General features: G+C 45.9%; 1 protein-coding gene across 7 annotated transcripts in view; it reads right to left on the bottom strand.

Annotated features, from left to right (window-relative positions):
• The window catches only part of SERGEF (secretion regulating guanine nucleotide exchange factor), a 216,842-nt gene that overhangs the window by 150,149 nt on the left and 45,581 nt on the right, over positions 1–21,112 (bottom strand). For all 7 annotated transcript variants that reach the window (XR_009345400.1, XR_009345390.1, XM_059137655.1 and 4 more), the window contains one exon: positions 16,835–17,001. Coding sequence is in view for 5 of the 7 variants with exons in the window: in XM_059137655.1 (XP_058993638.1) it covers positions 16,835–17,001 (167 nt within the window). In the remaining 2 variants the exon portion in view is untranslated. The remainder of the gene's footprint in view (positions 1–16,834; positions 17,002–21,112) is intronic.

Raw genomic sequence — 21,112 nt, forward strand, 5'->3', positions numbered from 1 at the left:
ATATCTGATAAAAATTACCGGTTAAACCATCCAGGCCTAAAAAGTTCTTTGCAGGAAAGTTTTCAATAATGAATTGATTTTTTTAACAAATATATAGTTGTTCAGATTTTCTAATTCATCTTGTGTCAGTTTTGGTTAAACTGAATTTTTTTTTCAAAAATTTATCCATTTTATCTAATTTGCCAAATTTATTGGCACAATAGTGTTCAGAATATTTCTTTAGTATGCTTTAAGGTCTATAGAGTCTGTAGTGACATACATGCTTTCATTACTGGATACTGGTATTCTGTCATCTCTCTTTTTCCTTATATGTTCAGCTAGGGCTTCATCAATTTTGTTGAGCTTTCCAAAGAATTGCTTTCGGCTTTGTCATTTTTCTCTATTTTTGTCTGTTTTCTATTTCATTAATTTCTGCTCTTACCTTTATTATTTCCTTCTTTCTACTTTGCATTTACTTTTCCTTTTTTCAGCTTCTAAAGATGAAACATGAAGTCACTGAATCTCGTCCTTTCTTCTTTTCTAATACACGCCCATTTAAAGACATAAACTTCCTTCAAAGCACTGCTTCAGCTATCTTCTACCAATGTTGAAGTGTTCTATTTTTATTAACATTCACTATGAAGTTTTTAAAAATCCTCCCATTTTGAAATAAATTCAGAGAAAATTTATAAGAACTATATGAAGAACACCTATTTACCCTTTACTTATTTCATATTCCCCATGTATTACCATTTACCATCTTTGCTCTGTATTACCTTCCCTCCTTTTCTCCAATTTTTTCTGAACTACCTGTGAGGAATTTGGCAAACTGATGCACTACCACTCCAAAATACATTAATGTATTTGTCAACCAAGCTGTCAACACTCTCTACATAGCAACAATTCAACCATAAAACTAAAAAGTTAACACTGGTATGTAACCACCAACAAAACTTCAGACTCCATTTAGGTTTCACCAGTTGTTCCTATAGTGTCCTTTACAACAAAAAGATCCATACATTTCATTTAGTTGCCTAGTCGCTTTAGAGTCCTTTTGATCTGAAACTATTACTCCGACTTTCCTTGACCCTCAGGTCCTTAATTTTGTGAAGAATGGGCCTGCTTTTGGTCACTCTCCAGTTCCTTCAGCTGGTTCTTTTTTTCCTTTTGTCTGAGTTTACAGCTGTTTTCTGTTGGAAGGCTGGTCCAAAAGAACTACTCCACCAAAACCAGAAATGGAATCAAGATGGAATTTTTTTTTTTTTTTTAATATTTTATTTATTTATTTGTCAGAGAGAGAGAGAGTGAGAGCGAGCACAGACAGACAGAGTGGAAGGCAGAGGCAGAGGGAGAAGCAGGCTCCCTGCGGAGCAAGGAGCCCGATGTGGGACTCGATCCCAGGACGCCGGGATCATGACCTGAGCCGAAGGCAGCTGCCCAACCAACTGAGCCACCCAGGCGTCCCTCAAGATGGAATTTAATCCTCTTCTGACCACAGATCCCACCTGAAAAACGTGCCTGTCTTTGTTTGACTAGCACGACAGTTCTCCTATCTACAAAACAGGCACAGTTCCATTATGCAGCCTCATAGCATTTCATATAATTTTCCCAAATATCAATCATTATTATTATTATTATTAAGTGATGCCTACATAGTTAAAAAATCAGGAAGTACAGAAAGGAGGTACCAAATGAAAAGAAAAAGTCCCCCTCCTAACATTAAAAAGAATTGCATTTAATGGGACAAATCTCTCTCTAACACTAGGCTTGGCACACCAGTGATAGGAAAAATAAAGGAAACTCTGGCCAGGAATCAAAAGATCTAAGTTTCCAGTCCTGATCTCCAACTCCAAAAACGGCTTTAGGTACGTTACTTATGCACGCAAAAAGTATTTACTCAGCTCCTAGTAACATATTTAACTATTCTATGCCTCAGTTTTCTGAGAAATGCACATAGCACTATCCATCTTTTCTATTTGTCTCATAGGCAGGAGAAAAATGATGCAATATTGTGTGTTTGAATTGCTAAAAGTTGAAAGCATAATACAAATGTAACAATACATCAGGTATTAAACCTCTAGAAAAATTAACCATGGAAATCAAAAGCCTTAGTTGGAATACAGGAGACAAGTTGAAGATGACATGGGAATGGAAGAATCTATACTATTTAGTTTCATACTATTACACTATCTATACCTCTACTGTCCAATACAGTAGCTACCGTACATACAGACATTTAGATTTGAATTAAAATAAAATAAATGTAAAATTCAGTTCTTCTGTCACACTAGTCACATGTCAAGTGCTCAGTAGCCACAGGTGGTTATCAGCTACTGTACTGGACTGATACAGACCATTTGAATTATAATGGAAAGTTTTATTGGAAAGTACTGACCCATTTACATTCTGTATATTCTTCATTGTCAGATATTAATGTTGTTGCTGAGGAATGAATACACAGCAGCTAGCCTTCCACTATAAAACAAAACAAAAATTCTCAAAGCTAAAAGAAATCCACATAGGTAAGAGTGCTAACCAAATCAGAACAGTACTGGGCTTAGTGCTTTGGAAGACCCCTAGAACTGGTTCTCATCAGAGAGATTAGGAAACTGAAGCCCAGGGAAGCAGGGTCTCTGGCCCCAGGTGCCACAGTGAATTCACATTAGAGTTCAACATGGAATCCTGGTAATCCTATAGCATAGGCCTGGCAGTAGGCTCTGTCACTTATTAGCCACATAGCCTTGGATGGGTAACCACCCCGGAGCCTCACTCTCATCATCTGCAAACTGAGGAATAATAATCCCAACTCCGCTGGGTTGTCATGAAGATTAAAGAGATGATGTCTCGAAAGCGCTTGGCAGAAAACCTGGCACCCCACCGGGACTTGGTGAATGCCACCTGCTGTCATCATTAACGAATATACTGCTCTTTCCACTGTACCACAAGCTGAGCAGGGAGGCTTTGGCCACCAGATGCATCATCGTCACAGAGCTGGGGAGTGTAGGAAGGAACTGGGAAATGATGCAGCTTGGCGAAATGGGCCAGAGGAGCAGAATGATAAATGCATTGTACAGCAGCAGCTACAGAACCGCGCCGGCAAGTCCCCATGCTGTAGCAGAAATTTCACCTTGAGGGGTGCAAAGGCAAATGTACCATTTGCATGCCTCTGTGTTCTTACCTTTAAAAAAGGCATGTGAGGGATGGAGCCCTGCAGACGGAGGAAGATGTTTATGTTTCTATAACCCTCATGCTGAGACAACTGGAGGAGTCAGCATTCTGTTGTTGTTCTTCTCCCTCCAGAAGTAATATATCACAATTCTGTTAGCTACCAACACTGCGATCCCACCACAGACCTCTCCAAGTTGACTTCAGAGTGGGTGGAGCTCTCCCCAAGGCTTCTCTAGGTCCCTCCTGTGTGCCCTAGCCCCTCATCCCCTGCCTGGTGGGGCATGAGATCCAAAACAACCGTAAAATACAGTGTCTACTCTGCAGCACCAAACGCTCTCTTCTGGAAGACCGACCACCACACATGAGGTGATCAGATATTAGAGGAAAGTCAAATAGCAGCAAGTGATTTGGTCTCTAAGTGAGAAGAGGTTTCCATCCCATTCCATAACAAATCCTAACCACATGCTTTCTGACAGGCACTACACCATGCACGAATGATATGGCTGCAACCAAGACATAGTATCTGTCCTCAAGCAGATTCTACTTGAAATGGCGACTAGAATTGCCCACCAGAAATTCACCTGGGTAAACTCTAATCTGAGTCTGTGAAGTGGTACAATTTTGATTTGCAGATAAGGGAAGTGGGATTGGGATATTCCAAAACTCATCCTTGCTGTTGCTCGGAATGGAAACAGAAGCCCAAGAAGGGACCATGAGGAATTACAGTATCTTTTCTCAGCTCTTCAAAGGCACACTCTGTTGTCGCAGCTTTAAAGTGGCAGTTTCTGCTGAAGGAAAGCCACTCAGCTGTTCCGTGCACCTGCCCTAGCCTGTGCCTCCGCTCCAAAGAGACAAGAATGAGCTGTTGCAGGCTCTACCTCTCCTGGCACCAGTGGAGCAAGCACCATTCACAGTCACCTCTTTCTCCTCCAGCCTAGTAAGCCACCATCCAGGCACCTCTAACCACAACAAACAAATAGAGCCACATGTTAGCTCTATTTCTTAGCTGTGTCCTTAGACAAGTTACTTTACAAGTTTCAGTTTCCTCATCTGCACAACGGGGATAAAACCGTACATGATTCCCCGGCATCAGTAAGAACTGAAAGCGATCATTAAACGGTGCTAAGTGCCACACATGGTACACGGTCAATGACCAACAGATAGGAGCTATCATTATTGCTTCTAAAAAATCCTGTTGTTTTCAATCAAGTCTCCCTTAACTGGTTATTCAAGCCTCCCAACACCATCCTCAGAAAGAACCAGCCTCTTCCTATAGACCCTTCAGGAGCCTAAAAAGAATCTTAACCATGAAACTCAGTCTGGTCCAGCTTTTAAACATCTGCTTGCAGAAGGAAGCTCTCCCAAAGACTCAAGGAACTCAGCCAACAACTCTTCCCTGATACGGTCTCTAGATCTCTGGTCACAAATCCTCAGCTCTTACCTGTAGGAGATTTACACTATCAATCACACTCCACTTAGAAAGCTTCAGGAGTTGTGTCCTCCCTGTTATCATATTCCAAGTCCACAGTTTGAAAGCACCCTGGGTACTCAACCAAGTACTGATGGGTTAAGAGGAACACAAGAATCATGGAAATGACTCACATCAAAGTCCAGCTCTACGATAACAGATAACAATTTCCAAAGAGTTATAAGAAATCAAAGTTTCCTGAAAACCCAGAGAAGGTTGGACCTGACAAAGAAATCTAGTATTATAACCTACATTTACTGCTTCATAGTTTATAAAATGTTTTCACATTCACAACATCATTTTGACAACAACTTGGAAAGATAGGCCAAATAAGTATTAATATACAGACATCAAATCTGAGGCTCAGAGAAGTAAAGCAGATTGTCCAAGAATGAAACCACAACATTAAGTCTCTTGATCCATCCAAGTCCTTCTTCTGTTTGTTGTTCCTTGATACATACTCTGTCTTCAAATGATATGCTACTAGTACCAGGTTACTAATAAAAAAAAAAAAATCTCACTCAAAGGGAATCACGTGGAAATAAAACCACAAAGAAGATCCTCAAGAATGACTAAATTATCTTTTTGGAGTAAGGAACATTCCTCACACAATCCTGGGGGTACTGGCTACACGACCTACGTTTTGTTCAGCAGCTGTGAGCAACTGTGCCCAACCAGCTGGGTCTCCTGAAATGGCGCATGGCAAGGTCCTCACGGGAGCTACCAGCAGCCTCCCGGTGTCTACGAGCAGGCTCCCACCCTGCCTCCTGCTTCCCTTTCTCCTTCCACTTCTGGCCTCTGTGAAAAGCCAAAAGTTTCACAATTCATTGTAACAACAACTGCTCCTTTCGCAAAGATTTCTTCTATTTCTGCTCCCCACAGCCAGTCTCCCCCAGTGCTGGGTGACACCACACATTCAGGGAAAAGAGCTCCCTTCCAGTCATCTGAAGGTGCAGAAGGTCCCTACCACAGGGCTCCCACAGAGAGAGCATCACAAAAGGGAGTTATGTAATCACGCAAAGACTAACTCCCCCTTCTCATCATAATTCGGTGGTCTCTCCACCAATGAGGGCCCTGGGGTTCTGAGGGCTACCTCCCAACAGAATGGCCTGGTTTTGCTTTCTTGTTAGTGATGAGAGCAATGTTTTCTCTTTATCTACCTCAAATAAGGAGTGCCTACCAGGCAAGGCCTCAGCAGCTCAGGGCACTGCAGGCTAAGAAGAGGCTGGAACTCCATGGGAGTAACCTTTGGAAAGAGGCAAGGCTACGGGGCTGGCTCCTCAAACAGCCATCCAATATAAAGTACCCAGAAGGGCCTGGCAGAGAGAGTTAATTGGGGCCAGTGCCAAAACCAAAAAGTGCCTCCAAGCAGGAAGCTCCAAGCAGCAGCAACCCTCCAAATAGAGCACATGGCATCTTACTGAGGAATCAGCCATTCGGAACAAGGACCCAGACAGCGCTCAGGGTCCAGGACAGAGTCCAGTCCCTGGGCAATGAGACTGGCAAAATCCATGCCCTGCTCAGAGTATAGAGTTCACATACAAGCAGAACTGGCACAGCGGTCCAGCTATCCGAATGGGGCTGGTGTCAGAGGGAGAAGGCGCTGAAGAAACACAAAAGGAAGGCCATGGTTCATCAGCCAGCACCCAACAAACTCCAGATCTGAAATCTCGAAAGGGCTCAGGGACAAGGAAGGTGGATGGAAGGTGGACTAGAGCTTTAGGGACAGCAACTAACAGAGCCAAGGAAAGTGTAATGACACTAAACAAAGAAAAACTCAATCTAGAAAGAAAAAAGAAGCAGGTTTGTCAGGCTGGATGGCAGGAATACTGAGATGAATGTAAGACATGATCTTTGTTACCCACTGGGGGATAAGCAGCAATTGTCCAAGCAGCCAAGGGCAAACGGATGCAGAAGAACGGGCCGGTGCAAAAACTTAGACGTATCAAACATCATAATAATTCTGTTGGTTCAGGATAGATATATCTATCTATCAATCTAGTGCAGAATGCAAGGGTGAGACTGGTAGAGGGTGAAGCTGGGTGTTCTGACAGGGGAAGGATCAAGAAGAGTTTCTGTCAAGCTGGAGATTTTGGACTGCATCCCAGATGGGAAGCCACTGGAAAGTAAGGGCACATGTTCAACCCTGTAACAAGTATCTGCTGAGCACCTACTATGTGCCGGCCACTAATCAAGGTGATGGGGATTCCATGGTGAATAAGACCTACAACAACCCTGGAATTTATGCTCTAATAACCCCATTCTTCCCACACTGGCCGTGGGGATTACAGACTATGTTTCTCCTTCCCCTTGAGGGTAGAGGCAAGGTCTTACCTTCTTCCATATCCTAAAGGCTTGGCTGAGTTTCTTTTTTTTTTTTTTTAGAAAGAAGAGTTTTTCTTTTTCTTTTCTTTTTTTTTTTTTTTAAGATTTTATTTATTTATTTGACAGACAGAGATCACAAGTAGACAGAGAGGCAGGCAGAGAGAGAGGGAAGCAGGCTCCCTGCTGAGCAGAGAGCCCGATGCGGGACTCCATCCCAGGACCCTGAGATCATGACCTGAGCCAAAGGCAGCGGCTTAACCCACTGAGCCACCCAGGCGCCCTTGGCTGAGTTTCTTCTACACAACAGGTTTCCAATAAATGTTTATTGTGGGAATGAATTTTTTTTTCTGTATTTTCTAAGAGTCTTTAAAAAAAAAAAAAAAGGTAAGAACATCACAAAATCAGATGTATATTTTAGTACATCATTCCAACAGCCTGTGGGAGCAGCTGGGATAAGGCCAAACTAGAGACAAGGGGTTCTCACTTGAGAGACAGCCACTGAAATTAGGTGGTAGATAATGGGGGTCCAGGCCAGAGGGACGGTGGCAGAGATGGAGGCAGCCTTAGTCCCCTGGCCACCAGCCCTCACAGAGCTCACACTTCTCCCATTAAACCACCACAGCCTCCTTGAAACCCTAACTGGCTTCTGTTTTCCCTCTAAACTTCTGCATGGTTTACTTCTACCCTGGGACAGCCCAATTTTCAAGGTCAAATGCAACAAAAGACAGCTGGTAAGCTCCAGGGTAAACATGGGTGCAGCCTGGGGCAGTTGTCATGCTGCAGAGCACGGTGGTGACACGTGAGGTCACTGGGACTATAAATCAGTGCTGATGAATTTCCTCTGCAGCTGGAAGAAAGCAAGCCAGAAGCATCCTTGCTGTCAACACTGATAGCTAACCTCGACAGGAATCCATGCTCTGTGGCACTCCGTGGAGGCTGGCTGTGGATTACCAAGCCTCTGGCCTCCATTATGTTCACTTGTTCTGATTCCAAATCTTGTTTATCTGAAGATCCAGGACAGTTCTGTGTAGCTCCTTAGATCTCAAGTGATTAAAGACAGGAGAGGAGCTCTGACCCATACTTATCACAAAACCCATATCCGAAACACAGAGCACCTGGTATGCTATGAACCTAATAGCATCTGTACAGCACTTGAGAGTTTATAAAAACCCTTCTCTATCTTATTTTCATACTCCAATAATCCTCTGGGCAAGATACAGCAGATATTATTACTCCCACTTTGGAGAGGTCTCACTGACCCAACATCACAGCGATTGTGGGTGACAGAGCAGAAATTCCATCCCAGGTCTCACTCCACAATCAAGACTGCCCCTCAGACCTCCCCTGTCCAGCGAGCACTATGGTTTCCCAAAGTCGTGGGTTAACCTCACTGCCCTGGTCCTTGCTGAGGCTATCCTCTTCCTCCTGCTGTGCTCAGAAGACACCGACCCAGACTGCAAGTGAGAACCACTGTTCTCACTACCGCCTAGTGAGAGCCAGAGCCAAAGCCAGAGCCCAGGGCGACACTGGCGTCAGAACTGTCCCAAAAGGAAGCTGTTGGTAGACGGGGCTGGCGATGAGAATGAGGGCTCCAAGTGCCAGGTTCCAGCCCCGGCACTATGTCACCATGTGCCATGTAACCCGGGGCTCACAACAGCTTTCTCTCGGAACTCTTGCCCCTCGCCCCAGCACAAGGGTGGCCACCACTGCCCTGGCCCACCAGTGCCAATAATGGTGTCTTTCTTCTGCTATTTCCAGCCAGCTGCCAGACTGTGATGGATGGACTCGCTACAGAGTAAAATCAACTCATCCCTGTTTGGAGGCCTCCCCAAATTAACCTCATCAAGCCAGCAAACAATCTGGCTTTCAATCTAACCAGGACAACTGAAGCCACACATCAGGGGCTCTCACCCTCTTCTCAACACACTCACTCCAGTCCCTTGCTGTGGATGAAGCTGGGCCCTCATCACACATGGATAAGTAAGACAGCATCTATGCTCAGGGCGCCTGGGTGGCTCAGTGTGTTAAAGCCTCTGCCTTCAGCTCAGGTCATGATCTCAGGGTCCTGGGATCAAGCCCCGCATCGGGCTCTCTGCTCAGCACGGAGCCTGCTTCTTCCTCTCTCTGCCTGCCTCTCTGCCTACTTGTGGTCTCTGTCTGTCAAACAAATAAAATAAAATCTTAAAAAAAAAAAAAGACAGCATCTATGCTCAAAGAACTCAAGTCTGATTTAGAGTCAGACATATTACTAACTACTGCAGCGCTTAAATACCATGTGATAGCTTTGGGCAGCAACCTGGTCTTTGCTCTGTGAATTCTTGGCACCTTGCACTGTGCACGGCCCACACTGAGATGCTGTAAACATTTACTGAATAAATAAATAAAACTAAGACATAACACGACAACAGAAGATATAGACACACTTCAAAGAAAGCATTTCTCTCCTCCACCTCAAAAATTCCATCTTCACATGTCCCTTTTTCTCTTGACTCCTGTTCTACAAGAAAGTATCCTTGCGTCTTGTTAGAACTCATCCCTTCACAGAGACTCCAAGCCTCTCTCATCTCCCCGGGCGCCTTGCTCCAGCTGTGCCCTCGGCCTCCTGCATCTCTGCTCACAGCTCAGGCTCGCTCGCTCTCTCTCTCACTCACTCTCTTGCTCATGCCTTCCCTCGGCCTTTGCACACACTGCAGTTTCCCCACACTCACAAAACGAACTCAAACCAAGCTCTCCTCCCAGTCGCTGAACTTGTTCTCTCATCCTCCTTTGGCCACTGAATCTCTGGGCAAGGTTGTTCACACCTACCGCCTGCATTTCTCACCATCCCCTCATTCCCTGGGTCCCAGCTCGAGCCTCTCAGAGGTGTCAGCACAACCTCCCAGCCGTCTTTTGTCAGCCTCTGACCTCCCTGACCTCCTTGCTGAAATTTCCTTCACTTCTGAGAACGCTGCCGTTGCTGGCTGGCTTTCTCCTTCTCTTGTCGATACACAGTCTCTATCTGGCTGCTCTTCCTCTGCTTTCCTCCTAATGTGAGTTCTTGCCAAGATTCCCCTGTTATTTTGCATTAGCTCCCTTGAGAAATAATTTCATGTCAAAGCTTCCAATTTAGGAAGCCTTTCCAGTCACCACCTCCCACCCCAACCACCCCCCACCCCAACCCTGCAGGATCCAACAGAACCGGAAGGGCTGAAAATGCAAGGAAGAGGAGGTCCCCAAGGACATGGTTGGGATGAGATTGTTGTCAGATGCTCTCTTACAGCCTTTGTCACCTTCAGCTGGTCCTATAATGAACTGATCTTAGCCTGGCCACTAGCTCACAAGCCCCTGAGACGGGAACTCTTCCATCCTTCCCTGCTCCCTGCATTCACCTAATGTAGTGCCCGGACAGACAGGCACATGTAAGCATCTGCTGGAGGAAAGACTGACAACTGGAGGTGCACATGCATAGCAGCACTCGGTCAACTGTGAAACCCTAAAGGACAATAAGCCTCATCCTCAGCAGAATCTGTAAGAAACTTCTAGGCTGTTCGAGTCTATTACAAGGTCAGATACTCTGTTCTCTGGTTCTGCAGGACACGCTGCCCAAATGCCTGAAAACATGCAAATGCCCATTCCGGCACAGACCTGGGCCCTGGGAAGTGCGGACTGCAGGGGGCAATCGCAGGGGACCTAAAGAGGGTCATGTATCTCTGAAACTTTTCTTTCATTCTGTTTTCATTTATTCAGTCAGTAAACATCCACTGAGCACCCACGAGGTGCCGGGAGCTATTCTTGACCCTGGGAACACAGCTTTGGAGGAGACAGACAAGGCCCTTGCACTCCTGGATCCAACAGTTTCGCACAAGGAGATGGTGACTACACACGAATAAGACAAAAGCGGCTGGTACAGAAGGGCTGGCTGTGTCGCATCCTTTCCCACCCCTTTCCAACGAAACAGCCCTGGCTGTTGGCTCCCTTCTCTCTCCTGAGTGTTCCCACGAACAATGCCCGGCTGAGGCTCTGACGCATGCTTGCGTGAGGACTCCTCCTGTCAGGCCAGCAGCTGCACACAGAAGTGCCGCTGTTCTCACCTCCCAGTGAAACCGTCGTCGCGTGAACACTGCTCCCCTCCTCGGGGAGGCCTCTAGAGCCTGCTGCACCTGGAAGGGCTGGGCCACAGGGGCTGCACGGGCTCCGAGACCTCACGCTCCTCTATGAACAGCAGTGACGAAAGCGATTACTTACCGGAGAGCTACTTAGGGATGCTTTTTTCGGGTTGTGTTCAATTCTCTCAGAACCCTCCAGACTCAGCTGATTGCTGGTGGTAGATTTCTGTGTTATTTAGGGCACTGAAGTCCCACAGTCTTGACACAAACTTAAAATTAGAAATGCATTAAATATAGGAAAAGAGGAAGGTCATTCAGGAAGGGTAGCATTCCAAGGGAGCTGCAGGACAAAGACGCCCTGGAAACTTCCAGGTTCGTTAATGGGTTTTACACAGCATTCAAGTGGTATTTCTCCTTCTGAAATAACCCTGTGGAAAGCGTAGGGGACTGGCTCAAACCTCAGCTAGCACCGCCGAGTGAGTGACTCTGCAGACTAAAAATAGCTGCTTTCCCACTCACTCTGACAGCTCTCACCCAGACCCAGTGCACAGGTAGGCCCTCCGACAAACACTTTCAGTCCTGCAGCAAAGTCAGGGTTGATGGCTTCTGGGCTTAACAAGTACCCAATCCTTGGCTCAACTCTTGTTTATTTCCATGTTTCCTGCTCTTGCTCCAAGGGCTGTGTGTGCGTGTGTGTGCCTCTGTGTACACGCGTGCACATGTGCCCTGAGCTCCCTGACTGAGATTTGGTGCTCAACCAGACGTGGGCAGAATTTAAACCGGGAACATGACTCAGGCCCATGGCTGCAGACTGAGCCCAGAGCAAGGCCTTCAGAAACCCTGGGAATCAGGCTGTTTGTCCTGGGCCTTCTTGTAACCTACCTAGACTCTCTGGGTCTCGGTTTCCTCAACTGTAAAAGAAGGAAATCATTCCCAGTCTGGCCTATTTCACAGCATCATGCTGGGAGCTAATGAGATAAGGGACACGGGACTTATTTTCCTTCAAACAGTAATCCTATCAGAAAGACAGATGGCAGGGACGGGACAGGCCAGACAAGCAGCAAGACTGCAAAATGAGGCTGCCCCACTGGAACCGGCAGGCATCCTGAGCGGCCCAGGAGCTAGAACAGATCTAGACTCACAGCTTCTGCTCATGTTGTCCCCTCTGCTGGAATGTCCTTCTCCCTTTGCCAAACACCTCCTCATTTTTAAGAACCCAGCTCAAATAACATTTCTGCTCATGGGTGTCTTCGACATAAATCACCCCATCTCCCCTGTTCCCTTGGCCTTTCGTACATACCACTCAGCACATCCATTCTGCATAGTAAGGATCTATTTGCAAACCTGGAAGTTCTTCCAGGGCACGGACTAGATTCTTTATCTTTGTATGCACCACCCACTGTCCCCACTGTGTGGTCAATGCAGGCATGTGGCAGGTGTCAACCAATGTTTCCTGGGTTGACTATGGAATAGGCATAATCCCAAAGCCAAGACAGAGGTAAACTCAGGAAAGCAGGAACGGTGGGACAGCACACACAGAGCCCATAGAGGGGGTGGCAGATGGGGAGCCCAGGAAGTACTGTCATGGGAGGTCTGTCTCCCTCTGGCAATAAGGTCACAGCCACAGGGACAGCAATCAAAGTTGAACTGCAAGTCCTGGGGGGACCAGACAGCAGCATCACACTAAATCCCAATGACCTAAAATGGAACAGGAGGCCCTGGGGACAAGGAACAAGGGCAGAGAACAGAGCCAAGGCAAAGAGACAGAGCAAGGCTAAGTGGTACTGAAGCCTGGAACCTCTGGATTACTTAAAATGCCCAGGTCTGCCAAAGTTGAGCCAGCAGCAGGGGTCAAGTGATCTTGACTATGACCCTGAGGGACTCCAGGGCAGCAGTCACTATAAATTTATGTAGCAATCATGTCCATAAAATAAGAATCAGATCTGGAAGGGACTCTTAGATCTGTAAGAAACATCAGGAAACACCTGGTCTAACATCCCCCACCCGTATCTGGGAGAACTAAGGGTTTTAGGAGGGAAAGGGGTTGCTCAAATTCACTCAGTCCGGGCAGAAGCAAAGCTAGAAGCCAGGTCTTCTGACTCCCAATCCCATCCCCTCAGAGGCTGCTTGCCCTCTTCTGAAGGTCCCATGCACATACTGGGTGCCCAGCTCTAGCTGCTTCAGAACCCTGGGGAGACCCCAACATACCCACTAAGTGAGCACAAGCACTTCCGCTTCCACCTTTGGGCTGAGTTTAGAGCCAAGGTTCCATAGGAAACATGCAGATGATAGCCCCAGCTGGGGCCAGGGAAGCGGTTGTGGTTCACACATACTCTGCATAGATATGTACATGGGGGTTGTAATCCCAATGACTCTGCTTCTCCTGAAATCTTCCAAGAGTGGCTAGAGGGGCCTAGTATCTAAGGCCAAGCTGAAAGAACATGATACGCATAGTCTTCACCACTGTAAGAACATTAAAGACCTGCCAAGGCTACAATCCCAAAGTCTTTCTTAGGCTAGAGATGAGACATGGCTCTGAAGAAAGTATTCAGACTCTAGGGGGATCAGAGACTCTACCTCCCAGACTCCTGGAACTTTTAATCCAAGTGAGGATACATATGCAAAAGGACAGATGCTACTTTACTTCATTTACAAGGCAAGTATGCGAGCTTCAAATAGTTCAAGTTCATGTCCCACCCCCACTGTTTACATACTGTATGATCTGGGGCCAGGGACTTGCCCATCCTGGGCCTGAGTCTCCTGACGCATAAAGCAGCGAATATTAACACTTGCACCCAGTTTTATTGTGAAGATGAAATAATACATGTCAAGTCTTTCGTATGATGCGCCACCAAATCACATTGCGTTTGTCTGTTTTCTTTGGTTCATAGAAAGGGATGGTTATACCGCCTGTGCTTCCCTCTTCTGTGTGGCTGTCACTCTGGATCCCAGACACCTCACTCTCTGCTAATCCCTGGGACACGGAAGAAGGCAACTGGTCAGCTATGGGCCACACTCAATTCATTGAAGGTCAGAAATCATTAACTTTGTTCAAGGCCGTTCCTGCTCTCCAGGTGTCCCTGGACCTCCCTGGCCAAGCCCCTCCCAGGGCAACCCCTCGTTTAGTAGGGCTTTATATCTTTTCCAAGGTGAATCCACTTCTAGTAGCTAAGAGCTGCCCACTGGCCTGGCTCTGGGCTGCAGGCAAACAGATGCTTGACAGGTCAGACCGGAACATTGACAGCAGGAATGACCCCAGGACCAAATTTACCAAAGGAGACAGCCTGGGGCCTGGGGTCTGAACCTGCAGGGAGCCTGGCAAGTACACACACCAGCACCCCAGAGCCTGGAGCAGAGATAGAGGGAGCACTGACATGAAGTCACCCCAAGGCTCAGGGCTCAAGCCAGCCCCTCAGACAGTCCCGCTAAGAAACACTAAGAAAGGGGCACCTGGGTGACTCAGCAGGTTAAAGCCTCTACCTTCGGCTCAGGTCATGATCCCAGGGTCCTGGGATTAAGCCCCATATGGGGCGCTCTGCTCATCGGGGAACCTGCTTCCTCCTCTCTCTCTCTCTCTCTCTCTCTCTGCCTGCCTGCCTCTCTGCCTACTTGTGATCTCTCTCTCTCTCTCTCTCTGTCAAATAAATAAATAAAAATCTTTAAAAAAAGAAAAAATAAAGAAACTACACAAAAGTCACCTCAACGTCAGCCTCTTAGGCTGTATGTGCACTGGTCATATCTGTCACAGTGCTACACACGACAGCCACCACACAGTGTTAAAGGCAAAGAGAAGGGCCCAACAGTTACAGAGGACCTGCCACACACCACAAACCTCATGTGTCGTGCTCACAGATGACACATTGTGGCAGGCATCATGAGCCTCATCTCCGAAAAATCCATGAGGCCTCTGGGCCTCTGCTGTGCTACCTGACCACAAAGTCCTAAATGTTCTGAGAAAGGCAAAGAAGAGTAAAGGGTCTAAAACCCTTGGTACCGGGTGCCTGTGTGGCTCAGTGGGTTAAAGCCTCTGCCTTCGGCTTAGGTCATGATCCCAGGGTCCTGGGATGGAGCCCTTCTCTGCTCAGTGGGGAGCCTGCTTCCCCTCCTCTCTCTCTCTGCCTAAATCTCTGCCTACTTGTCATCTCTGTCTGTCAAATAAATAAATTTTAAAACTCTCGGTACCAAGCTCTCAGCACCTTAGTATTGTGGTTAAGCAGACAATACGAACTAAAATAGTTCATTCCCTCATTCCCTGCTAGGGCAGTCAATGTCTCTCAAACGGAATCTAGAGAAAGACAGCAAAAGTCATAAAGATGTTCACGGTCTTTGCCCCTATAATTTCATTCCCAAGAGTGTATCTTCAAGAAACAGTTCAAAAGGGTAGTCACTGCAGAGTCCACCATAGTAACAAAAAAGAGGAAATGAGATAAATGTCCAACATTCGAAGAATGGTTTGGAAAATCCCAGAACCTTTGACTCCTATAATGTTATAAGGTCCATTTTAAACGACCTTCAAGATCAGAAAGAAACAAGGCAAAGCATTTGTGATCAAATAAATGAAGACTGAATACCAAACATCCTCGGTGCTCTCACTACACATTTATAAAGGAGGTACATGTGTATATGCATAAAGGAATGCAGTTGGGAGGGTGGTTAAGATTATGGATGGTTTATCGTCAACATCATCATCATCATTATTACCATGTCTAAATTGACTTTGTGGTTTTGTTTAATGAGTGCCTTTTCAATTAAACAAAGAGAGAGCAAGAAAGACAGACAGACTTAACCCCAGCACTAAGGAAAGGCCCAAGAGGAGCAGGTCTGGAATGTGAAACAGAAACTGAGAACCGTCCTACATACCCGGAAGGAGGAGGCCAGGCAGGCCCCGGGGGAAGGGAAGCCCTCTAGGTATGAAGAGGGTTGTAATTAGTCTGATGCTAATTACAGAAGTCTCGCTAGCTTATTAATTTTTTTTGACAGACTCTGAATGAAGACTGAATTCCTTCATTAAGCCAACTTGGGTTCAGAGGCACATTTCCTACGTGGCCTTCCTCATTCTCTTCAAAAAACCTAGCCTTTCCTTTTTTTTAAGGACAGCAGTAAAGTAAAATTTAGTAACAGAAACACACACCCTGGAGAAATTAAGCCTCCTGCCTTAAATGTAGAAATTCAAGACATTTCAGGGAATTAAAGGGGCTTGAATAAGGAACTGAACTACAATATTTTCCACACTGGGAAATATAAACAGTAGTGCAGAATACTTAGCTCACTACGAAGGCCCCTCAATCAGGTTCCAAACTGTCTTTCCAACATCACCCCGTATTTGCCCCCACAGACACCTCATGCTCCAGCCAAAGTGAACCACCGTGGTCCCCCAAACACTTTCTTCACTTTCCTAACCCCTAACCCCATTCCACCTATTGTGCCTACCTGAAAGTCCTCTTCTCTCTTATAGCTGCCTGCTCGAGTCTGACCCATCCTCCCAGGCACAGCTCAAAGCCGTGTCCTCCGTGACACTGGCCTAACCCAATCCGCAGGGCCTGACTCCATCTCCCACTCTCTGAAGTGGACCCAAAGTACTCACAATCTCTCTGAAGGAGTTACGCCCCGTCTGCTTGCAGTACAGTTATCCAGGCACCTCCCTTTTCTACCATACTGAACCCCAAGCAACTCGAGGCAAGGACCCCTTCAGAGTCCTGTGTGGAATCCACAATGCCTCTACTAGAAGCACACAGTAGGCCCGCAGTCTCTGTTGTGACACAAGACAAGGGAAAGAGAAGCATCCCTTCTGTGGAAAGTCACTTCCTACCTCAGTTGCTCCTGTTAGGCAGTGCAGAGGCGAAGGCATGCTCTTCCGAGGTCCTGAGTGGGGATACGATGGATCCTGACTTTGTAGTTTCCAGTCTTCAGGAGACGCCAGCTTCCTCCCTAGTTGACCGTAGTCTGCTCGGCCCCAGGTAAACACCTTGCCAGTTTCTAAAAACAAACATTAGCTGAATTAAGGTTACATTCCACAGCTGTGCTCTCCTGGGCAGGCAGTGACTTATGAGACAAAGTGTGAGCGTTTATTTTAGTATTAACTACCACGTACCAGGAGCCATCCTATCTTCCTGGAGGGAGAGCACAACTATTCACACTTTCACAGATGCGGGGACTGAGGTTTGGAGGGGTGAGAGGGCACGACCAAGATCAAACAACAGGCAGCACCAGAGCTGGATTCCAGCGGAGGCGGATTCCAAAGCCTGTGTGCCTGCATTTTGACAGGGGACAAGGCGACAGGGATCTCTGGCCACACATTATGGCCTCCCCACCCCTCCTTGGCTCACTCAGACGTCTGTTCTCAGGCTGTCAGCCGCCTTGAAGTCCCCAAGGCTCCTGCCTTGCCCCATGCCACAATCTCTTAGCACCCTCCTCCTAGCACAATTAACGGCCAGTTTTGTGTGTTTTCTCTCCACATAAAACGACCTTCAGAGTCTATGCTCTTACCCAAAGGAGCAAGTCTCATAGGCCCAAAGCAAGTGCCTATGTGAGGTGGAAGGGAGTGAGAGAAGGGAAAAAAGACAAAATCATTTACAGCCAGGAAAGCCTCAGTCCCCCAGATGTACCATCTGGGAAGCTGGCCAGTGCAGAAGATGATTGAAGAAAATGGATTTTGGAAAAAGAGAAATGCCTTTCTTCTCCCAGATAAGAAGAAATTCACCAAACTCGCTCAGTTGTACCAAGTGCCACATTTGTTATTTCAACAGAAATGCAAAACCCGATGAGGCATAGATTATTAACAGATTCTCTGCAATAAATATGCATAACCATGTGCGCTGTATAAATTCTTTATACATGTTTATTTTAACAAAGAGACTCTTTGCTTAAGAGACAAAACACCAAGCAATGCATATTAAATTCTAGACAAATCTACTACTATGATACTACTGTGTTTAGTATCAAAGCTTCATCTGGTCCTATATTCAACATACGGTTTATAGTGTCAGCTACAATACAACCACAGACTCAGGGGGGAAATGTCGGAACAGCAAAGGGATGCAGTTCAGAGGATAGGCCTGCTTACAGACATCATGTAGACACCGAGGAGTTCACGGGAAGTTCTGAGCTTCCTCAGAGGTGAACAAAGTCTGTGTGGCCCATGGGGTACGACAGGAACTGGGAGCAGGTCCGCTCAGATGAGCCATTCCATGGCCTCACACATGTTGTTGTTCTTGCCGTGGATGCCCTTTCCTCACATTAGTTGTTTGATAAGCTATAGCTCCAGCTGTACAGTCCAGCCCACATACCACCTGTTCTGTAAAACCTTTTTTGACCCCTCAATCCCTCACAGAAAGGATGAAACCCACCCTCTTTGTGGGCCACCTTTATTACTGAACTCATCAACTACTGTGTTCTCATTTCACAGGTGAGAAGTTAAGGTTCAGAGAAGTGACTAGCCCACAGTCACACAATTCCTTCTTCTACCCATGGTACCATTCTGTATTAGTTATTCAAACAGGGTCCACATCAATGGATAACCAACACCCAACACTCAACACTCTCCCCTCACTTCTGTAGGAACAACAAAAAAGCTCATGTGCCCAGGACCCACAAAGCATCCAAAACTAGCAAACTGTCACTCTACTTGAGCTGGGTGGGATATATAACCAGACTACCCTAGAAAGGAGAGTCCCAGGAAGCTAGAAGATGAGACTATTACTTCTTAACTTGACCCTACATTCTTCTGCTGCAAAGAACTGGCAAGATGTTATCTGCAAGTCTATCAAAGAACTAAATCCCACAATGAATCCATTCCTGTGAAGTAAGACATCTTAGAATCTTCTCTGCTATTGATTACTGATGTCCAAGGCAAACAAGACTGCCAGGATATGGTGTTGCCATTATTCCATCTCCAATAGCAATTCAACCATTCTACCTACATAGCACTTTTCACCTTCAAAGCACTTTACAAAGATTAACTAATTAATTCTCATGTTCCCTGAGGAGGCCACAGACATTCTATTAGAGACAAGACCAAAAACCAGGCTGACTGGATGTCCAGCCTTCACTCTCCAGCCCAAATTTGCCCAGTCAGTTAGATGCATTCTCTGAAGCTGTCTGTTTTTCCCAAAAAATACACCCTGCATTAGAAGGCTCACAGAAGACAAAGGAGATTCTTATTTTCCTTTTCTTTTAAACAGAAACTTACTGACCATTTCCTAGGTGCCCAGCACATTCAGAGCCACTATCTTAATTAATCCTCAAAATAGTTCTACATAGTATAGATTACTAAACTTATTTCACAATGAGGTTAAAAGACTTGGTCAAGACCAAACAATCAGCAGATGGTAGAACCAAGATTAAAACCCATTGTTTTTTCTGACTCCAAGCCCTTTGGTAGCTCCACTGACTGCCCAGCTGCTGTCAGTTCTTACAGTGTTTGAGGAGGGGGAAAGTCCAGATCAAATGGGAATGTTCCGTGTACCCGCTCATTTCCCAGGACACCTTGCAGAACTCAGGACTATAAGTGCTGAAATAAAGGCATTTAACACAAGGATGATGATTTTAGGTCACCTGGAGTAAAAAGAAAACAATGAGTCCACACACACAAAATGTTCACTAAGGCACTCTAAACAAAAATATGTCTCAAGCAGAAGCCTGCTGTCAAATCCGAGGAGATTCAGATCACGAATGTAACAAATTTTTGCCTTATAGCCAAGAATTATATGTTACTGTGGTAAAAGAGACATACATTAATGTCATCCAAAAAGTATGTGTCTTCAGATAAATGAGAAAAAGGACCAAGAGCACAAAATAAAGTCAGCAAGTAAAATACCATTTACTTGCAAGGCCTGCCCATGCACAAACTGACACAAAATCACTATGGAGCCAAGACGTTAGGCACAGGTGGCAAAAGATTCCAACACAACACAGAACACAACAGGGGCCAAGTAAGCAGCATTGACAAAGCATGCCTAAAGAACTTGCAGGATTTCAGGCCAAAATTGTTCTGACAGGCTTGATGGAACAAGTGACATTAAAGCTGAACTTCTAGAGAGGAAAAGAAAAGGGGAGATTGAGGTAGAATATTCTAGGAGTGGGGAGAAGGGACAAGCGATCAGAGAACCAAAAGACACAAAGTGGGGCAGGTGGAGAGAGAGTGAGGGTCACAAGGAAGAGGGACTTCAAGGTGAGTCAGGACTTCGGGCTGGGGTCACCACAGGAACATGCCAGGCTTGGGGTCTGGATCCCACCTTCCAAACCAGTCCAAACTTGCTGGCTTGCACTCCCCTGTTAATAAAGTATTTTTTTGACATACCATATATATGTATACTCACATATACACCTCCATACACATATACATATACATCCATCTATTTATTAAAATATATACTTATATACATATATCAATTATCAGTATATCCTTATTTTAAAATATACAGTGTAAAATATACCCACAATGTAGAAAACTTAAAAGAATGAGGTAAAAACACATAAAAGGAATCATAATTTTTCTTCCCATACCCTGGCAATTCGTCTCACATGCTCACTTTAGGAACTGCTGCTAACTAGACTATGGGGAGACTGTGGACGGGGAGCTGGGGTGGGGCCTGGTCAGAGGAGTGTCTGGGAATGGTGCATCTGGCAAAGGTAGAGGGACCAGTAATAAGAACATTCGTAACATTCATAGCTAACACTAGTGTCGCACCTACTGTGTACTATGTACTGGTCTAAGCATTCTCTGTATGGTATCCTGGGTATCTCTCTGCCCAGCCCCATCTGGTGCACAAGGGACTGGGCACTTATCCAAAGGCAGAGCAGTAGTAACCAAAGGGAAGGAAGAAAGTCACTACAATTACACAAGCCTAAGATGGATCAGGGTTGAACCTAAGGTTGAAGTCACAGGGGAAAATAAGTTAAGAATGTGCAAGACTTGGTACCCCATCAGATGTCAGAGAAAGGGAGCAGGAGGAAATGAACACCACTCTGAGATTTCAGGATTTCAAGGCTGGTGGTGCCATTAAAAGAAATAGACAAAAGGGCAAAGATGCCAGATCTGTGGTCCCATCAAAGACTCCATCAAAGGGAGTCATGAAATATTATTTCA

This window comes from Mustela lutreola, chromosome 1 (genome assembly GCF_030435805.1).
Source record: "Mustela lutreola isolate mMusLut2 chromosome 1, mMusLut2.pri, whole genome shotgun sequence".
In the NCBI taxonomy this organism is placed as follows: Eukaryota; Metazoa; Chordata; class Mammalia; order Carnivora; family Mustelidae; genus Mustela; species Mustela lutreola.